The sequence below is a fragment of the Bemisia tabaci genome, chromosome 3 (assembly GCF_918797505.1).
Source record: "Bemisia tabaci chromosome 3, PGI_BMITA_v3".
Classification (NCBI taxonomy): Eukaryota; Metazoa; Arthropoda; class Insecta; order Hemiptera; family Aleyrodidae; genus Bemisia; species Bemisia tabaci.
This window is the reverse complement of record NC_092795.1, coordinates 15,258,707-15,278,561: the sequence shown is the minus strand read 5'-3', so window position 1 is coordinate 15,278,561 and position 19,855 is coordinate 15,258,707. Positions and strand designations below refer to the sequence as shown.

The window sequence follows — 19,855 nt, the reverse complement described above, 5'->3', positions numbered from 1 at the left end:
AGAATAATCATTACGCCTTCAGCCCATTTTAAAAGATCTGTATGAACATGATTTTTGTACTAAAACGTTTAAGTTAGTTTTTACCCCTTAAGGTGAATCCAGGCTTCAAACTTCGCGATTTGGCCACCACGTTGCGCTGCTCAGAATTGCCATATATATTTGCCAAAATAATAAAAACCGTAATACTTGTTCAAGATTGGGGATCCAGGGGATAAAGCAACCTACCTAAGGAACACTCAGTAAAAAAATCTTCTCAAAATTCCCAAGAATAAAGTCGATACTACGGCGGGAAGTAATTCTCATTATGGCAATTGGGGAGAGAGACAGAACATGAGGTTCAGTTGCGCGCTCACCGGCCGCCGCTGAGCCGAAAGTTTCAGCTGTACTTTCTCTGCGCTTGTAATTCTAATTGCCAATATTTTTGGCTCAAAAAATCAAGCAAAAAATAATCTATATCTTGTGGATCTGCTTTTTGTAATTTGAACATTATTTCAGTGATCGTTGAAGGAAAGTGAGATTCTCAGTGGTGACTGGTGGCGCTATCTCTAATCTTGAATTATCCTTAATTGAACCCTGGATTCACCTTAAGCATGATCAAGAAAATACATTTTTTTCCCGATCGTGAGTGCAGCAGTAACTTTGTTTCAGAACTATAGAAAGAGGTGTGTAGAAATAATCCCAACAAAAAATGTAGAAAATGGAGTAACATACAGTTTATTGCGTAAAAATGATAGAGAACAATACAGGTAACATTCGCTACACTCAACATAGAAAGAAATAATAACAAAAGCAGGAACTTCTAAAATTTAAAGTTCGTCTCAATCTGATGATTTGAACCTAAGAGACACACATCTGTTGAATTACTGTTTGCATAATTAAAGTGACATTAAACACTGAATGAGAATACACATTGAGCACAGAAAAGCTGATGGTTTGGAAAAAGCATTGAAGCAGCATAATCAATGGTCTATTACCTATGTTATTGATGTGATGGTTTCTCAAGAGTATGGACGTTTTTAATATTCTCTTGATGAATATCAGGTATAAGAAATAAAAGTAACTATTATTACAATGGAATAAGGAATGAAAAAATTGGACAAGAATTTACAGAAATATGTTGTAAAAATTGAAAGTCTGAAGTGCTGATTCGGTTTTTTTAATTAATCTAAATTTGCGTATTCTGAGAAAAAGATATCTGAAAGATGAAAAGATGTTGTCGAAGTAAACTTTTCCAATACCGTTTGGTTCCTCTGTTCACAAAATGCAACTCAACAATCTCATCAACCTCCGGAGATGGTTGAGCATTTGATAGAGACATTGGATAATACATTGCATGACAGATGTAAAAACTCAGGTCATCAGGAAAATCAAACTGAGTTAAGAAACGCCGACTGTCGTACATCAGGTGATTTCATTTCCAAACGATTCCGAACAGTTTACTTCAACAACGCACCTTAGATGAATTTGACCAATCTATCTCTAAAAGTAAATGAGTTTTCAGGAGTTAAACTAAGAACTTTATCAATTCTGATCATTGCACATCTCGATTTTACACAATCCTATAAAACGGTATGTTGTCACTTAAGTAAAAAATCACTATCCTAGGGGTTAATCCAAATGGATGACAAGATTTTTGTTGGATAGATGCAGTTATCTGGATCAATCCAGCATCCACAGGAAAGTCAAAAATTAAATCCTATCGAAAAAAAGTCAATTCTCGTTTCATTACTATAGCACCTACAGACATCAAGCATCACAAAGGGAATTTAATAATCAGACAAAAAATATGAATATGCATCAAATAATTTAAAAGATAGCCTCTTTAGCCTTTCATGGTGCAAAGTACTTTTTTAGAGTAAGAATAAAACCAAGTTAAACCCTAAATTATTACGATTCAAAAATGGGAACACAGTTCCAACTATGATATGCTCAACTTTCGGATTCTGATAAGGCTCAAAAATCACATTAGAAAAAAGGTCGGAGAATGCGCTTTATCAGAATAGGGCATTCGAAAGACAAAAATTTCACTTTAAATGTATCTCTCATTGCAAAGAAGGTCTCACTCATAGAGGCCCATAAATGTATAATAAAGGTTCATTTCAGCAGAGAAACGTAAGACTTTAATTTTAACTTTGGATAACAATTGCTGCAGCAAAACTGACCACTTAATGAATACCAGAGAAATTATAGTACAAAAATGATAGCACTGAGGTTGAGAGCCCTTATAGAAGTGCAAAAATATCACTAAATCTAACTAAATAAAGGTTTAACTAAAGCAGGATTTTAACATTAAGTTTCAAACTAAAACTTACAGAAACTTATGAATTTACACAGAACAACAAACTTTTTGAGGAAACATTCTACATAATAACATTGTGCACAAAGGAAAATTATGTGTATGCACAATTGCACAAAGCATGATAAACTAAGGAAATGAAAGCATTTAAAAAAAAATTAAGGACATAATTTGAAAAAAGTAAAATTAGGGCAGTGAGGACATACTATTAATTAGCTTTGCAATGTGTTCGGTTGAGGCTAATTATGTCATATGAGACTACTATCAGATGCAAACAGGATTTATCTTCCATGTAACTTCTGTTGGAAGTTTGTTTTTTCTTTCATCAATCACAATTTCCCCTGTTTTTGATTCATGTTAACTTAAAAGTTTTCAGCAATAAATTCAACTAGACGAATATGAAGTGACGAAAATTGTGTACCAGAAATGTTGCCCACATAGAAATTCACACTGTGCCTCATTACCACGGCTTCTGAGGGTAGATTATAACAATAATTTCTCCCAAACCCATCATCAACTACAATTTTTTCTATTTCAATGCAGAGAAATGAATTAAAATGCATAATTAAATACAACTTGGACAAGTTATACACATTAAAATCAAAGCATTTTTCAGTCTCTGATGAGCTAGAATGCATTAGGTTTATTGCTCGGTACATGGAGATTTCTTGAAGAATGATTAGTAGATGGTGTCGAAATTCTCAATTAATTTCAGGTTAATAGATTTTTCCCACAAAAATGATTGGACCCCATCGATTTTTCAGAGATGGATATTTTGAGGGAGTTAAAAGATTTTCAAACCGTATCAAGCAACACCTACACACAATAATCTCACCTAAATTTGGAGGAATGCAGATTTTATAGCTTTATAAAACTGCCCAGAAAAAATTGGCCATTTTGGAGAAAATTCCGAACAAAGGCATCGGAAATGCGGGAAATTTTAAAACTGTTGGCTAAACTTATAGCAAACTTCATTAGTTACAGTCTGTCAAGAGGGATTTGACAAAGGAGCACTAATTTCACACTAAATTTTATATTTGGCTCAAATACTAATCGTCATTATATATACCGAATCAGGATTATGGAAAATGGCAGAACCATTTGACCATCCAACACCACAAAATGCTTGGCGTTTCAAAATACAGGACAATATTTCCCATCTTAAAGTTCCATGAGGCAGAACTCACAAGGGAGCGGATGAAATGAGATCAAATTAAAGATTGCATCGTCTCTTCTGACAATGGCTTGGAAGCTCAACTGGACTGCTGATTTTGAGTAAGAAGACAAAAAAACTTGTTGTGAGGAACCAGTTGACTTTATCGACTCCTTCCAAATGTTTGATAGTTCTGGCTAAGCCGTATGATCGATTCGTGCGCTAGAGGATGCATCAGCCAATTTCTGAAGAAGTCCATGATTTCCCATCGTATTTACTACAATGTATTTAATTTAATTGCAGAAGAGTACGGAGAAAATGAGGCTGGAACAATATTTATGACCATGGTTAATCCAATGATAAAAAGTTCCATACATTCGAAATAAGAACTCATTAAGAGGTTCAGGATTTTTTGGATTGAGTAACAGTAAATATGTTACAGTAACTTTTATTATATTTGCGTTCATTCCCCTTTATACCTATAACTTCGTAGGAAAAGACTAGAGAGAATATCCATTTTACTGATTACCTACATCATCTCAAATTTCTTTTTGGGTGAGTGTTCAATGCAACGCAACGTGAAATTCTCCAAGTTTTATTATTTGATGAGTCAATTTTCGACCAGCAGGCTGATTGTTGAAATGGACTAAGAAGAAAAGGATTCCAAAGATAAAAAGGAGCAATCCTATTGGTGGAAACGTATGGTTGCAATGGGCAAAGGAGGTAAGTAATAAACTACGCGATGGGACCCCACCAGAGACCCTGTGGTTAGTCCATCATTTTCCCCCTTAATGTCTGACGCTTTGTCTGTAAATTTCAACTATTAGCCTCCTGGAAGTCCAGTAAATCAAATAAACAAAATCTCGGCACATGATGGGTTGAAAGTAAGTGTTAGGCATGAAGAGTAATGTTTGACGTAATTGTACATAAAGAAGTACTTTCTTTTAATTGGTTTTGAAGCAGACTTCTCAGGGTAAAATGTTTTTACAGCTTTGACCGCGTTTTCCTCGAAATTACGATTTTTTCATCCCACACTCTGAAATGCTCAAGAAAAGCCAATTTTTGGAATTTTTGGGTGTTCTCCTAGCTTATGGAGTGGAATTGTCCACTCTAAGCAGTGGTTTACTCATCTCAAATTTTGTCTTATTCACATCACATCACGTCCCTGTTCCTGTGCCTCATCGCTTATCGTTGTCTCCCGCACGAAAGATCGTTTCTTGTCTGCACAGTTTTAGTATTTTTTCAGTCAGAACATTCCATTCTTCATAGGAGAACTTTTGCAGGAATCAGTATGAAAATTTCAAAGTCTTTTCTCGTGAGGATAAAGAAAAGGCAATAGAAATTTGTGGAAAATTCATACGACTTCTCCTACAAACGAATAAAATGTAAGAAAGAAATATTGCAAAGGCGCAATTGGCACAGCTGCTTTGGGTGGGAAACGACAATAAAAGCAATAATATTGTTTCTTGACTGATCATATGCAAAAATGCATGAGACTGTGTCGCAAAGTCAAAAAAAGGAGGCAAGATCCTAAGACTATTTTTTTATATTGACTTTTTTCTTTTCTCCTCAAACTGGAACAATGGAGATCAGGTCCAATTGACCCAAACTCAGAGGGTCACACAAAAACAAGTCTTTAAGACTGTTGAAACTGTTGAGGAAAAGTTCAAATTAGGGTGAATATATCACTCCAATGAAAGAAATGCTCTTACTTACCTGCAAATATACTGTGTTTAAACTGAGGAACTACTTCAATCTTTGAGTTTTATTAGCTAAAGCTACTGCAAAAGCTTGAACAGCGGAGAAAGGATACTGAAAATCTAACGTAAAAGCATTTCCATCAATCCTTCCAAATTGCAAGACCTGAAAGAAGAAATGTAATGTGTTATCTGGAGAGACAAGAGAGTTTTCCATACTTATGTTGCTGTTGGACTGTTCCCAAAGAAAACTTCTTGGAGCTTCATCATTATTTAAGTATACCTAAATTACTTCTTATCTCTTCTTTAGTATCCTTACTTAGGAGAATATTCCTAAAATATCCTTACTTGTTAATTTGATAAGAAATAAGAATTGATGTGATAGTCCACACGTCCTCGCTATTATCAATTTGCCAAGTAGCTTTCATTTTGATGTGGGCAGTGTTTTTCGAGAGAAAACGGAGTGACATCAGCTGTTGCCAAATTTCAGTATATAATTCAGTTCTTTACAAAAGAAGGATAGTACCGATCTGTTTAAAAGTTTTGAGAAATTTCTAAAACTTTCCGGAGAATCCGTGCAATTTTTCACACTCGATAAGTTATAAAAGCATAGTAAAAAAGGACTCATCAGTGGCCAAAGAAGCTGACTTACGAATTAAAGTAAATTGAAGGTGCATACCTGTTTACCGCGAAATTCCACCTGGAAATTTTTGGCCGATTCTTGAGTCACTCGACCACCAAAATCCAGCTGATACACTTGACTATTTTCATTCCAAAATGGTGCTTTATTATACATGATAAATTCCCTTCTCTTGGAGGCAATTTCAATCTGAAAATAAAAAAGTTAGAGGATTACAAACGTTTACATATTAGAGAGCATTCTAGAAATTAGGTTTTAATATTTAATCTTCCTTCAAACACTAAATTCTCAGCAAAAACACAAAGAAATCCAATAGTGAAAAAATAAAACGGTAAAGTCGGGTTGACAAAATTCCTAACTGTGATGCAAATACTAAGATTCACTTATTTCTGCTTTGCACGTAAGAGATGCTCTGAAAGTTTAAGCCCCTTCAGATGTTAATGAGACTTTCTGGCGCGACATCTGTGACTGACATGATGAGAAGTCTGATGTAAACTATCTTAAGATTCCAAACTCTCTTGATTTACACAGCCAGTGGCATATATTTAGCTACTTTCTCTTCTTACTTTGAAAAGAAGTAGATATTTGGTAATGTTGACAGTCTTTGACAGAGGAGAAAGAAGAAGAAATATCTTTTTTAAAGGATCCTTGCGGTGCAAATAGGAAAAAAAACCAAACTATGATTACTTACTTTATTCCTAAGTTGAGCTTTTTGAAAACTTTCTAAATCTTGATAATCATTATCTGCGCGAGCCCTTCTAACTTTCCTCATCAACAGAGGAGAATTTAACAGCCTCTTCCTGAAATCAAATAATCAGACATGCAGAAAGGGTGTTTTAAAGCAATGACATAGTTATAGGTCCTCAAATCGTTTCCAGCAAATTTGTCATTAATGCCGGCTTTTGTTCTAACGATTCTTGATTCCATGCCGCTTTAAATGTTTACATTCATTTTGACAGCAAAGGCACAGATCCAATCATCCGTTTAAAATTTTTTAAATTCAGCTGTTGTTCTACAATTGGGCAATATCATCTGATTCTCTTCCCTTTCAACTCTTTCTATCTGAGAATGTAAATACATGTGAGTGGAACAGAAAGAGGAAACAAACGTCAAAATTGGAGAAAAGAATAAGGCTTGACTTTTATAGTTGGAAAGAATTGTTAAAGTAGAGTAATGTCAGTATGAGAACTTCATTTTACTCAAGGAGCACTTGATACTATATTATTTCAATATATTAATACCTCTATTTTTGCCCAGAATAGGTGTGGGGGGGGGGGGGGTAGCTAATGACTGTAATGCACAAGAAATAAATTTAATAATATATACTTAATTGTGTGTTACCTTAATGCAGATGCTGATAGATTTTTCTTTTTCTTCACTATTGGACTAGTAGGAGAGCTGTGCGGAGCAGTAATTTTTTTGATCGCTGGTAATTTTGGAAGCTCTGATTCACCAAGTCTGACATCTGACGAATCCAAACTTCTGCTCTTTCCACAGTGTATCAGCCTCGGAGATTTGACGTTGCGAGTGAGCACCAGCCTGTTATTGTGAGCACCACCAGATTCAACGAGATCCAAATAACCAACCGAACAGCTTCGGACGACGCCACGCCTTGATTTGTCTCCCTGTTCATCCACCTCATTGACACACTCGCAGTCTTTGAACGAGCTTCGTGTCATGAAACCATCTGGATGATTGTGATGCGAAGTGGCATTTGCACGTGGACCAGGACTGTTTGGACATGACAGATTGCCGGAGGCTCTTCGAGAATCTGAATCACTCTCATGATACCTGTTGCTCGTTGTGGAGCATGACTGCCTCTGATTGCGACAGTTAACGTTTCTGCTTTCCAAATGCCTGCACCGTGCATGACTGAAAGGTGCAATGGGTGGAATATTCTGAACAGGTTCCTGCTCATCCTCATCGTCCAACAATACTGAACTCAGCAGGGCATCAGACGGTCCTTGTGTGGTGTCACTTGCTATTAATAATGTCATTTGTCGTGGTTGTAAATGAAGCAAAGATGTTTTAAAAGTTATCTGTCCTAAATTTGATGCAAGATAATTAGATACACCATGAATCCGAAACTTGGTGCCCCAAATGTTTGATGTTAGCTCTGCTAATCTAAAATCCTGAGAAATGAGAAAAATGAATTTATAAAGCAAAAGAAAAATTTAAAACCGATAGCAAATTGAGATTGTACGCATATTATTCCGGCAAACAACAAATTGTTAAAGAACTGCCACCTTAATCCCAAATATTTAGGGGCTCCTTTAAATTGTTCACAATCTTGCCTTATATATAAAACAAAATTTGAAACAGATTCTTGACTTAACTTTCGGAGAAAAGCCTTGGACAGGTACTTCCTTTTCAGAAGACCTGCCGTTAAAAATGTTTTATTTTATTATTGTCACACAAGAATCATCCGTAAATTAAGGTTCCTTTGTTTATCGTAAATTTAGGTTCCCTTGTTTATACCTTCCAAACGGATCAAGATAAACCAATTAAGAGTTATGAGTCGGGCATACTCATAGATTTACAATACTTATGCTCAAATATTTGAAAATCCGGCTAAGGAATAACGAGAAAACTTACTTTTACTGTGAAAGCCTCCCGCCATGGCATGCTCCTTCCTGATGCACTGGCACATTGTGCCAAAGTTTCTTAATTTTATCCTCAACATTGTTCAACTAATTTTAATCCTCTTACTTTGAGCTTTAATTTGGTACATTGGTTTGTTATTTTTAATAGACTGATAGGCAAGAAATCAGATTTTTTTAAAAAAACATCTGCATCCACAGCTTGTATTCACCACTTCATAAGGTATCAGATTGCATCCACTGCAAAAGTGCCTATCTCTACCACTATTATTATGTTCACAGATTTTCAAAATGCGAATGAAAGTATATGAACAGGTAAGTTTTCAAAAAGTCTAATCTTCGATAAAAAAGTTAAGTAATGGTAGATTTGTACAAGAAAATTACAGTCAGCCTCAGTGGTGTAGTGGTCAAGGCAGTTCGCTGCCAACACTGAGGTCCCGGGTTCAATCCCCGGAGGTGACTGATATTTGAGGACACTCAAATATCAGTCATCGTGACTGTGGATGACTATGCCACTCCAATACCCTGACCCTTCGAGGTTACAGGGTGCGGGAGGGACATAGTCACCCAGTAAGTAATCCGTCTGCACTGTTCGACTGGGTTGTGAAATATCGGTAATCACTCGTAGTGTGCGCGACTGCCAGCGCTACCTATCAGTGTAGATTGCAACAACACAGTCCAACTCGGTGGAGGCATGGCCGTGCTCCGAAAGTCCGTGCTCTGCAGCGTCTGCCACAGTCTTTGATAAGACCTTCCGTTGGCTATCAGACGGCCGCTGAGCCTTGCGGGAATATAGATGATACTCAATGTGTCAATAGTACGAAGATATGTTAAGGAGTACGGTCCAACTTCGGGGTGCACGACGGCAGTTGCCAGTTGCCTTGGCCCCTTGAGGGCGCCTCGCCGGCCAGCCCGGCCTTACTTACTTACTTACTTACTTACAAGAAAATTACTAGGTCTATAGAAATAAATAAAAAAAGATACACTTAAAAATTGGACTTACTTCAGGTAAGGTATCTAGATAGCCAGGCACAGGGGAGGAGTGTATCTGGTGCCTGAATAAGCGGTGCTTCCTATGAGGTCTTGGACTTGAAAAGATAAGCATTTCTTCAGGATCGGACTCATCTTTGTCATGCCAATGGTGTAATGCTGATAAGTTGAGATTTTCACAATTGACGTCTGAAATTGGTCAATTCAGTAAAATCACATTAGAGGAGCAGGACGAGGAAAAAAAGTATCAAAGGAAGATCACAAGAACCCTTAAGGGGTAAAGATGTCCAACTGGTTGAAGTTATTCATTTGTTTAAAAAACCTTTGCTCTGCTGACATGCATAACTTACTATGCGGGTTTGTTAAATCCAAGATTGGGTTTCTTGAACACAAGAGGTTAAGTAAACTGACTTTTTTTCTTAATCTTTCGAAACTTTTTGAAGGTTAATTTGCACATAAGTGCTGTTGCTCCCATCAGGAACTTCTAATATCCAGTCTGAAATTAAAGGTGTGCTTAGTCCGTATCTTACATTTCTAATATTACCACGTACACTAGCCATGAGTTGACATCTTAGTTTCCGACTGGTTTGCCTTGAAAGAAAGGTAAGAAAACCCAACTTGAATAGCTGAATATTTCATGTTATCAGTCTTACTGACAAATGATTTCAATTATTTTTAAACCATTGTTTTTGTATTTTTCTGAATATTGAGAATACAAATGCAATAAAATGATTAAAATTAAAAGGAGGAAAGATTCACAAAAGTTTGTGAGGTCAATTGTTTGTTGGGATTAGGTTCCAATATCACAACTATCATGGGCAGAAAAATCATAAACTAAACTCTTAAGTGAATCTGGTAAGGAAAAATGCTTGTAATATTTTCACCTTCGACCAAAGTATCACAGTCGCTATTTGCACTTAGACACTGTGCTGCCAGACAATTCAATATTGTTTTAATTTTTTCTTTAAGACTTTTGCACATACTTTCATGCAAATTTCAGGGATTAATCTTAACGACAGAAGAAATATTAGTTAAATGTCCAATTGATTCTATTGATTAGTTTTTCTGTAAAAAATTGGGCGGATTTAAGAAGTTTGGCAACTTTGTGCCTAAGCAGAAATGGCCCTCTTAATAATTTCAACGGGGGAGAGCGATATTTCCTTAACTAAAACCGACTGTAACTCACCTTTTGCTTCAGGATCAAAAATAACAAATTCCGGTTTGATTTTGCTGGTGCGTTTGCCTTTCAGTAAAGGAACTAGGCCACCCAGATACTCTAAATATAAAGTGTAGCAGTTGGCAGCTAAATCATCATCATGCCTCAACATAGTACAGTGTAAGTAGACCTTTGGAGCTTTGCTAACAAACTGCCGTAAACTTGAGCCTTCAGGGATGCAACACTGCAGAGAAAGAGAAGGGAAATATTGATGATTTAAGTACAAGAAGGAAGTCAAAAGGAATCAAGTGGGGGAAATAGGACTAAACCAATGGTGAGTTTTGGAAACAAAACAAACAGAGATTAAATATGTTGATTAGGAGTTATTTTCAGTGGTTTTCGTTGCACAGAGTGTGTTTGAAGCGAAATTTTGATGAGAAAACATAAATCATATTGCTTTAACCCATTGACTTACAATGACGGCTCCCAGCCGTCATCGCAGCGCTGGGCCAGCTCTGAAATGACGGCTCAGAGCCGTCCGCTGATTGTTTGCGTTATTTCGGCAATTCTCCGGTAGATTGCGTTCTCATCAATGTTTAAATGAGTAGTGTGGCCACCCTATGACTTATTGAGTACGGTAATTTCTTGTTTTGATACGGTATTTTCATATTACTGTGCGTTTGCACATGAAATAACCTCAAAATTTTCTGATTTTCGCTGATCTTGCGATTTTTGCGATTTTGACAGCTATAAACCTCATAAAAAAATCATTGTGTTCAAAGTTTTCACCATTTTTCTCAAACGTTGTATTGTGAATGCTTATTTTGTCAATTTTCACCCTTTGAGAAATAATTTCTGGATTATTTTGAAGGGTTCAAAGTTGCTGATTTTCGCCAAATTAAATCGTAATTCCTGGCCCGGCAGGGTCAAATTAAATCATAAGTCAATGGGTTAATTGATGATCAGGATTTATGAACCTGATTTATGTGCACAACGTTCATAACAAGTTAAAATTTGATTCCCAAATCCAAGTATAATAATCAAATTTGAACTGTCTGTAATTTTAGTAATTAAATTGAGATAGAAATTTGCATTCCTCTGAACCGGAGGATCTTGAAACACAGTTGAGAAAAGAGCGCATTGACTTCTCACACAATTATACTTAATATGTAGATATGTTGAGATGATATATATGCTTATATTTAAATTTAACTGGAGATTTTTTGAGGATCAATATTAAGGAATTTAAATTCTTGATACACATGTCACCATACAACATCACTTACCTTGATAGTATGGGAAAAAAGCTTAGAAACTATTTGCTGGATACGGACTGGTAACGACAGAGACGGTAGTTGAGACACTGAATTGAGACGCTCGTAAATTTTAAGACTGGCTAGCAACTGTAATGATGCTATCCGCATTGACACCCATGCAATGTGTATCACCAGACCGGTGGCGATGAATATTCGTTTATCGTTATGACCCCAGGTTAAAGCTGTCACTGGAGACTAAAACAATGAAAAATTCAGCATTAAACACGGGGAAAATAATATTCAACTTTTTTTCCACTATCGGGACAACAAGAACGAAAGTGGCAAGAAAGAGCCAGATACATTTCAAAGATACTAAAATTGTGTAGGATATTTTACTTTGGGAGAGAGCTTTGAAAAGCTTGAGCCAATGCCGTTATTACATTTAAGGAAAGAAAATAAAAGAATTTTTAATATAATAATAATAATAAAATAAATTAAGAATATTAAATAAGAAGATGATTTGGTAAATTTCACCTCATGTTCTATTTTTTTTTTCATGCCAATTCTACAGCCACTTTTCCTCTTTCCACATTTATAAGGGCATTTTCACATTTCAGTGCGCCTACTCTTGACAGGTCATTAGACATTTCAAGGCATCTCTGGCTTAAACTAAAAAATCCGACAGGAAGTGCCAATTTCTTTTTTCTTCTGTCATTTTAAATCATGAGCCTGAAACCTTTAATTACATGGCTTACCCCTGAGTGAGGAATCAACGATGCATATAATAATTGACCAGTATCAGTATATATTTTGACCATATTAGTGTATTCTGTGTTTGGTACAGTCCCAGCAACACAAAGAAGTTCTTGGGAATTTGACCACTCCAAGCATAAAGAGGTGAGCCCAGTGTGTATCTGTATCGGAGCTATGTCATCGAAGTGCTTCATTAAGAATAGAACTCCATTCTCAAGACTGACGGCTAAAACACAGTTAGAGTTGTCTGAAAGCAAAAAAGAAAAATATGTGATAATATAATTACTATACGGTTAATTTACACTTTGAACTTCTTACAGCTCTGACTAACTCAAAGTCAATAGATACCTGATTAATGAAAGCAAGACATGATTATCGATTGGACTTAATATCATTGACTCAGGAGAATAACATGATTAGTAAAAGCAGATGCTGCATACCAATCTACAAAATGTTCGAACAGGATGACAGCAAACTTCAAGAGTAAATTCTGCCCGTCAGTTTAAAAAACAAACAAACGAACAAAAAAAAAACCCCAAAAAAAAAAAAATTAAACTAGAAATGTATGCTAAAAAATTAAAGATTTTCATCTGTTGCAGACAGCACAGAAAAGGAGAGAAAAACAAAAATCAATCTAACTAAATAGTATTATTACAAGGCAATATACAGCAAAGAGCCACCGTTTCTTGCCTAAAAGAGTTAAGAAATGGAGGCTGATTTTTACAAAAATAGGTCAAAGAAGTTACAGATATTAGACAGATCCTAAGTACTTATTTGAGAGGAGCTGTTAATTTTATCATGACTAAAGCGCGTAAAAGCAACAATCAAAGATCTCTCCAGGAAAGAAATTGATCAAACTTGAAGAACTTACTCCTTTAAATGAGGATTATATTAAATATTGGAGAAGATACAAGTTCATGCAGGATTTTAAAAATTCCGGTACCTTTAGAATCATCTCCCTCTTCCATTTTGAACTTCTCACAAGACCAGGCCATGTTAAGCACAGGGATTTGATGAGCGATGGTAACTTGAGAGACCATAGCACCATGCACGTCCATTACAATTATCTGCCCATTACTCGTTCCAAAATAAACCTGGTGAAAATATGAAAATAGGGTCATTTTAAAATATTCTTTAATTTGTCCAGTTTGCAAAAAATGCACCTATTTGTTGTTGATTCCTTCACAGCCTTGAAGACAATTACCATCATTCTTACACTGGATAAAATAGAATATTTATGTTACAATAGTGAATGCCTTTGAATATTTACATATATTCAAGCCATTCGAATTTCACCACTTATGAACAACTAAAAAAATTCTGAGAATGTTCGGCCTTGTCCACACGAGCCTGGTTCGCGGAACTTTGTTTGGGAAACTTCTTCCCGGAACAAGTTTTAGCTGGTCTAAAACTTATTCCTCCAAACCTCGGAACTTCCCCTGTAGATACTCCGAGCTTCTATATTTCTTTAGATGTGAATTCGTTTGTTTTTGTTTTTTACGTCCTGAATTATGTCTTGACGTTTATTTTTGCTACTCTCGCGGCCGTAGTAATATATTATTTTCCAATAATTGTGTAGCTTTATTGAAGGTCCGATTCAAATTCGGGCAAACTCGTGTGGACAGCATTCCACGTTTCGAGAAACAAGTTCGGCAAACTGAGCAGTTCGAGGAATAAGTTCCGCGAACTGCGCTTGTGTGGACAGGGCCTTAAGTATTGTCTTCAAGGATTATATCTTCTTTTTCTGAACTTTTAACAGACAAATTCAAATGCAAGAGGAACTTACTTGCTGATCATCAGGTGCCCATATTCCGCAAACGATAGTGCAATCTAAGCTGAGCATTGAGGACCAATACCGCTGACCCGCCACAGATCCCACCAGCACAAATCCATCCTTAAAATGGTATACAAAGGAACAATTAGAATGAAGTGGCTAAAAAGAATCAACAATTTTCGAAATTGGAAGTCAGAGGCTCGTATAATGAGACGCAAGTGTTAAGGGTATGAAATGATCAAATAGAAAGCCTCTTCAAAAATCTAACTAGGTATGTAAACGCTTGACTTTGGGGTGCAGACCATGAAATTTTACCCAGAATATATTTCTTCAAATTTTCCTCAAGTAGAAGATTTTCTTAGTTTTAAATGGTTGTAAGGCACTCAGCATGGGGGTAACTCTAATAGGATATGTGGGCTTGCGATATGAAATAATATCATCTGACCACTGCTCCCTTTTGAAAATCTGTCAAATAAAAAAAAAACCTAGAAAGCTTTTAAATTTCCCTGCTTTGGTGCATGATGAGATGAGATGAAGGACAAACTTTGGAATAGTTTTCAAATATTATTGATAGAGTTGAGCTGTGAGCTTCCACAACCGGATTTTACAACAAGGCAAATCTTAAGTCTGAAACATCGTGCTTTGAATACCTATGTGAAAAGAAAAATAATCAAGGTGAAAATGTTAAAGACAAGTTTCTGAAATTGATAAAATTGTAAAAATTTAAGAGATCTTAACCTGATAACAAATAAGAGCCATTCGCCCATCATGAGACCAACTGAAATGAGTGACACGCGTGTTGCGGTCATTGATCAGCTCAATACTCCATCTTCCCTCGTACTTGATCCAGACAAATATGATGCCTGAACTATCACACGATGCTAATTTTTGATACGGCTCATTCCACTTTACAAGTATGACCTGAAATAAAAGAATCAGGATTGAGACACAGGGGTGCAGAATCTTACAATCTTCCAAATTGTCAGGTGCCCATTTGCTGGATTTCCAAATTTTTTTTCTTGTCAGCTTTCCACAAACTTTCTTATTTTAAAAGTGATGAACTTTCCCTTCTTACTTTCTTCGATTCTCGACTTTTGATCCTTTCTACATTTTCATGCAGGACGCGCGAGATCAAGCATTGTCTGCACACCTGGAGACAATATTGATGGTTTGGCAGGAAATAAGAACCTCAGGTCTTCCTCATGCTTTGTAATTCAATCTAAAGATGGCCTCTTCTTTTTTCTGGCACACACCTGTTTCCATTAGAGAGCTGGGATCTGAGGGGTAACCAGGAAAACTGACCCATGAGTGCTCCGGCAGACCAGTTTTCAGATTGTTTCATTTGCACTGTGAAAGATAAACCAGCCAACAATAACCAAAATGGAGGAGAGGGAGGTCCCAGGTTCGATTCCCGGCCAGGCGACCTAAGTTAGATGGTCCCAAACAATGGTTGCCTGGGACTGCTTGTAGGAACGAAAGGGGGACGGGAATAAAGTGCAAAGATTAGCCCTTGTGGGCTACTTGCAGTAAAAAAAAAAAAAAAAAAAAAAAAAATCACCGGGAACATGTGCGTTCCTGCCAGTTATGGGGAGTTTCTTTCTCAAAAAACTACCAATTGCTAGCAAAAAGTAGGACCATCAAGAAATTTGGAGAAAACCAAATTCCTGCTTGAGATTGAAAAAATCTTACCTCAGAACGATGGCCTCGTAAATTGTAGTTTGTTCTGGCTGGGCATTCTACAGCTTTATTACAATGTGATGTGGTAAAAGTTACTCCTACAATACCTCGAACATTCCCAATAGCTATCCAACCCTCCTCGTAATAGTTGGTTCTGTTCAATTTCCATCCTTCATCCTGAAAAAAAAAGTACATTTTAAATATCATGCTTCTGAAGAAAACTCAAACATAGGTACTCTAACACACATAGGTACCTGAAAGTTACTAAATATTATAATGAAAAGGATGTCAGGGACCATCATTTTTCATAGATCCAAAGTAGGATAAAGAGTGAAAAGAGATGAACATTTCACTGAAATAAATAGATAATGTAGGTGAATCCTGCAATTGAGTCATTGAAGATCAGCAAAAGCTACTTTCTGAAGGACTTCTTTCCACCCTGATACTTTCATTACTACCAAGCAGTCTCTTATTCTATTATTTTGAAAAGAATCATGATCATCCTTATAATCAAAACTGCTAGATTTGATAGTGAATGGAAACAGCAGTGGTTTCAAATCTGACTACGGTTGGGTTGCAGAAGGTGTAGCAAAAACAAAACGGAAAATGGTGCGTAAAGTGACATGTCATCGAACGACACCAACAGATCCTGTTGAAAGGCCAGATCAAAATGATCAAATTAAATAGAGAAGCAATCCATCCCACAACTAAGATGAGAAATCAAGATTATTTTGATAGCCTTGACCTGATAAGAACTAAGTGATGTGTGTCAATGTAAACACATCAACAATGAAAAAGGCCAGGGTTAGGGTGCTTAGCTAAATTGCGGTTGTGTACCTCAGGTAATTCGTCCGGAACTTTCCCCATCCATGACAGAGAAAGAATCGTGCAATCACAAGTTGTGTTTGCATTTTTCTCGAAATGGAGATGCATATCTCCCTCGGAGCCGCGGACACACGAGTTGAAGACGAACAAGCACAGTACGGGGCTGATATCATTACACTATCACAAGTTTATGGAAATCATTTTGATGATTTCGCACGATGGAGTCACTGTCCAACTGCTCGAATGAAGCAGTCGGGGTAGAGGAAGTTGCTGAACGCCGTGGAGCGATAGAATTCAGGATTCACGCATGAAATTCAACTTTTCGAACGGTATTGATTTTGATTGAACTCGTAATCGAAGAGCAGCACGGCACGCGAACGCGAACACCTTGAAAATGCAAAATTGCACATCATAATACGGTAATGCCAACCTTGCCTTCCCAATGGCCCTTTGACCAAGCTAATTACATCAAAAGTCCAGACGAAATAGAACATTAATTTACTCCAAATGGTGTATAAAATTATACTGTAGTGAAATACATTTTTTTCTTGATCAAACAGAGTGAAGTATATTTTATTTGAAATGAAATTTTAAACATGTAATCGCCACTGTAATTTTCCAGTGTTGGTAAAACCGAAATGTTTGCTATGTTGCCGGCTTCTTTTTTACAATAAGCATACTATAACAATGTTAATAAAAACTAATATATTTACGAAAAGTGGCTACGTTGTCAGCGTTGTTATCTACGAGTGCTAGCGCGGGATTTTTCGAAAAAACGGACGTGCCTCAAAATGAGCGACAGAGGACAGAGCACAGGGGGGAATTTCATGAGCCGCGCCGCTGAAGCGCGCTTGGCGCACTGCCTTATTCATCTAGAGTTGAGAGTTCACTTTTTCTTCACACGACCAGTGTGTAATTTTAAAATTCAAAAATTTAAAAAAAAAAAAAAAAAATTACACGATTTACGAGTTTATCCGCCAGGGAGCTCTCCCCGCAAACCGTTCACCACCGGCCGCGTCGGGGGCTCCGCGGCGCGGCATGCTGCTAGCGCAAAACGCGCACTGACGCCTACAAACCTAAAGGGCTACTTCACGCATTGCGCAATGCATGAAGTATCCGTTTAGGTTTGTAGGCGTCAGTGTGAATTTCGAGCTGGGGAATTCCGCTGCGGTAGCACGCCGCGCCGCAGCATGCCATGAAGTTGCCCACAATTAATAGGTCAGGGTGTTAAAATGTAGGCAATTTGACATCAAATTAAAAAGTTAGAGACCCAAAAAAATATCAGTTACGAAACTTTCGTGATCTTTCAGTCATTATCCGACTTATTTCTTCCTATTCTTGAGTTTTGGACCACAGTGCGTCGCGGGCGGCGGCGCTCATGAAATTCTCCCCTGAGCTCAATCGCAAAACGAAATCATTCACTGGCCCCGTTTTAAATGGAATATGAGTTTCCAAACAAAATGGCAAAAAAGGAAATACGTAAAAATATGTTTTACTTACTTTTTTAACTGCATCTATCAATCAAAGAAAAAAAAAGAATGTTGAAATAAACCTCTGCATACCGATTATTAAAAGTTTAAAGCTGCTGAATAAGACATCAAAGTGTGATATATTGCAAGTTTCAGATAGGGCAATGTCTCACCATGTCGTGTCGACATAGTTTCAATTACCAGGCTACCGAAGTGTTCAAAATTTGAGGGACACTATCACATGTTGATATGACTGTTTAAGTATGTATCATCCAAACTTGGATAATACATTCATATAGCTGCGCTAGCAGGTTTGCCTATTGTCGTAAAATTAATAGCTTAGGGCTGATTATTGAAATTTTATGTCAGGGCAATGAAATACTGAAATACAGGTCATTGCATGGTAAAGGCAGCGCTTTATCTTTTCTTGTCATGCCAAAATATATTTTCAATGATTGGCTCCCTGGAGCCTTTACATAAACATTTGGGAGCTATCCTGCAGCATTATAACACTTCAGAATGTTGATGAAAGCATGTTTTCTTTCTGTGTCCAGTAGCGGCGTGTGAATGGGGCAAGTGATGCGGGCGCCCACCCAAAGTCTGAGGTTTTTTTTCTTTTAAAAATGGTAGAATTTAATCGTGAAAATAACCAAAACCTGTGCTTAAGGAGTACCTAATTTTCAAAAGAACCCTGCACAGAGCATGGGCTCAGCGGCTCTTTATGAAAGTCGATGAAACTTTAATAGATTGATATAAAGTTCATAATTAAGGGAAAGCCAAAAAATTAGCTCATTTTTGCGAGTAGAAGCCGAGATATTCGCAATTGAATCCGGACTATTTTCTATCATGCCGCAGCATGACGGAGGAATTCCGAGTCCCCTTTCCTCTCGTTGTTCGGCGTTCTCGATCAGACCTCACGTCACTCACGTGAAGATAGGTGCTTATGCGCTCGGCTGGTGCGAATGCCGTACTCCCTCCCTCTCCCCGCATCTGTCAATTCTGTTTCAGCAACTACATTTCAGATTAAACCGGCCGGCGGCGCCGGCACGGGAGAGGTGCGAGAAGGAGGGAACTCCATATCGCACAGCCCGAACGGAGCGTCCTAATGAAAGGAGTGAAATGAAAACAATGCGACATCGTAGTTACCTGGTGGGGAGGGGAGGTTTCCTGACCAAAGTGTTCAAGCAAGGTAAGGCGACGCGGAGAATTTACGTCCGCCGCACAGAAAATAGTCCGGGTTCAATCGCGAATATCTCGGCTTCTACTCGCAGAAGTGAGCTAATTTTTTGGCTTTCCCTTAATTATGAACTTTATATCAATCTATTAAAGTTTCATCGACTTTCATAGAGAGCCGCTGAGCCCATGCTCTGTGCGGGGTTCTTTCTCCTGTAAAGGATCCTCTCTTGTTTTTCAAAATTTGGTGTCCTAAAAATTTCAGCTCCTGCGCCGTAACTGACTGCATCGCAACAAATTTACAAGAAGAGGAGCAAAACGAAAAAAATGCGATTGACAGGTTAAGAAGGATAAAGCAATTTAAATATTAGATTACGAAATAAGAAGGCTTTTAAA

The 19,855-nt window shown here is 37.3% G+C and overlaps 1 protein-coding gene across 1 annotated transcript; it reads right to left on the bottom strand.

The window, feature by feature from the left end:
- Nucleotides 1-691: 691 nt before the first annotated feature.
- On the bottom strand, nt 692-17,531 carry Tusp (WD40 superfamily protein Tusp). The gene is made up of 14 exons (XM_019058448.2): nt 16,830-17,531; nt 16,005-16,169; nt 15,054-15,236; nt 14,328-14,435; nt 13,485-13,635; nt 12,544-12,788; nt 11,819-12,043; nt 10,563-10,776; nt 9,390-9,565; nt 7,128-7,918; nt 6,478-6,586; nt 5,826-5,975; nt 5,166-5,312; nt 692-3,773 (listed from the first exon to the last, which is right to left on the bottom strand). The coding sequence occupies exons 1-13, from the start codon at nt 16,923-16,925 to the stop codon at nt 5,196-5,198; spliced, it is 2,730 nt and encodes a 909-aa protein (XP_018913993.2). The 5' UTR covers nt 16,926-17,531; the 3' UTR covers nt 692-3,773; nt 5,166-5,195.
- Nucleotides 17,532-19,855: the final 2,324 nt, after the last annotated feature.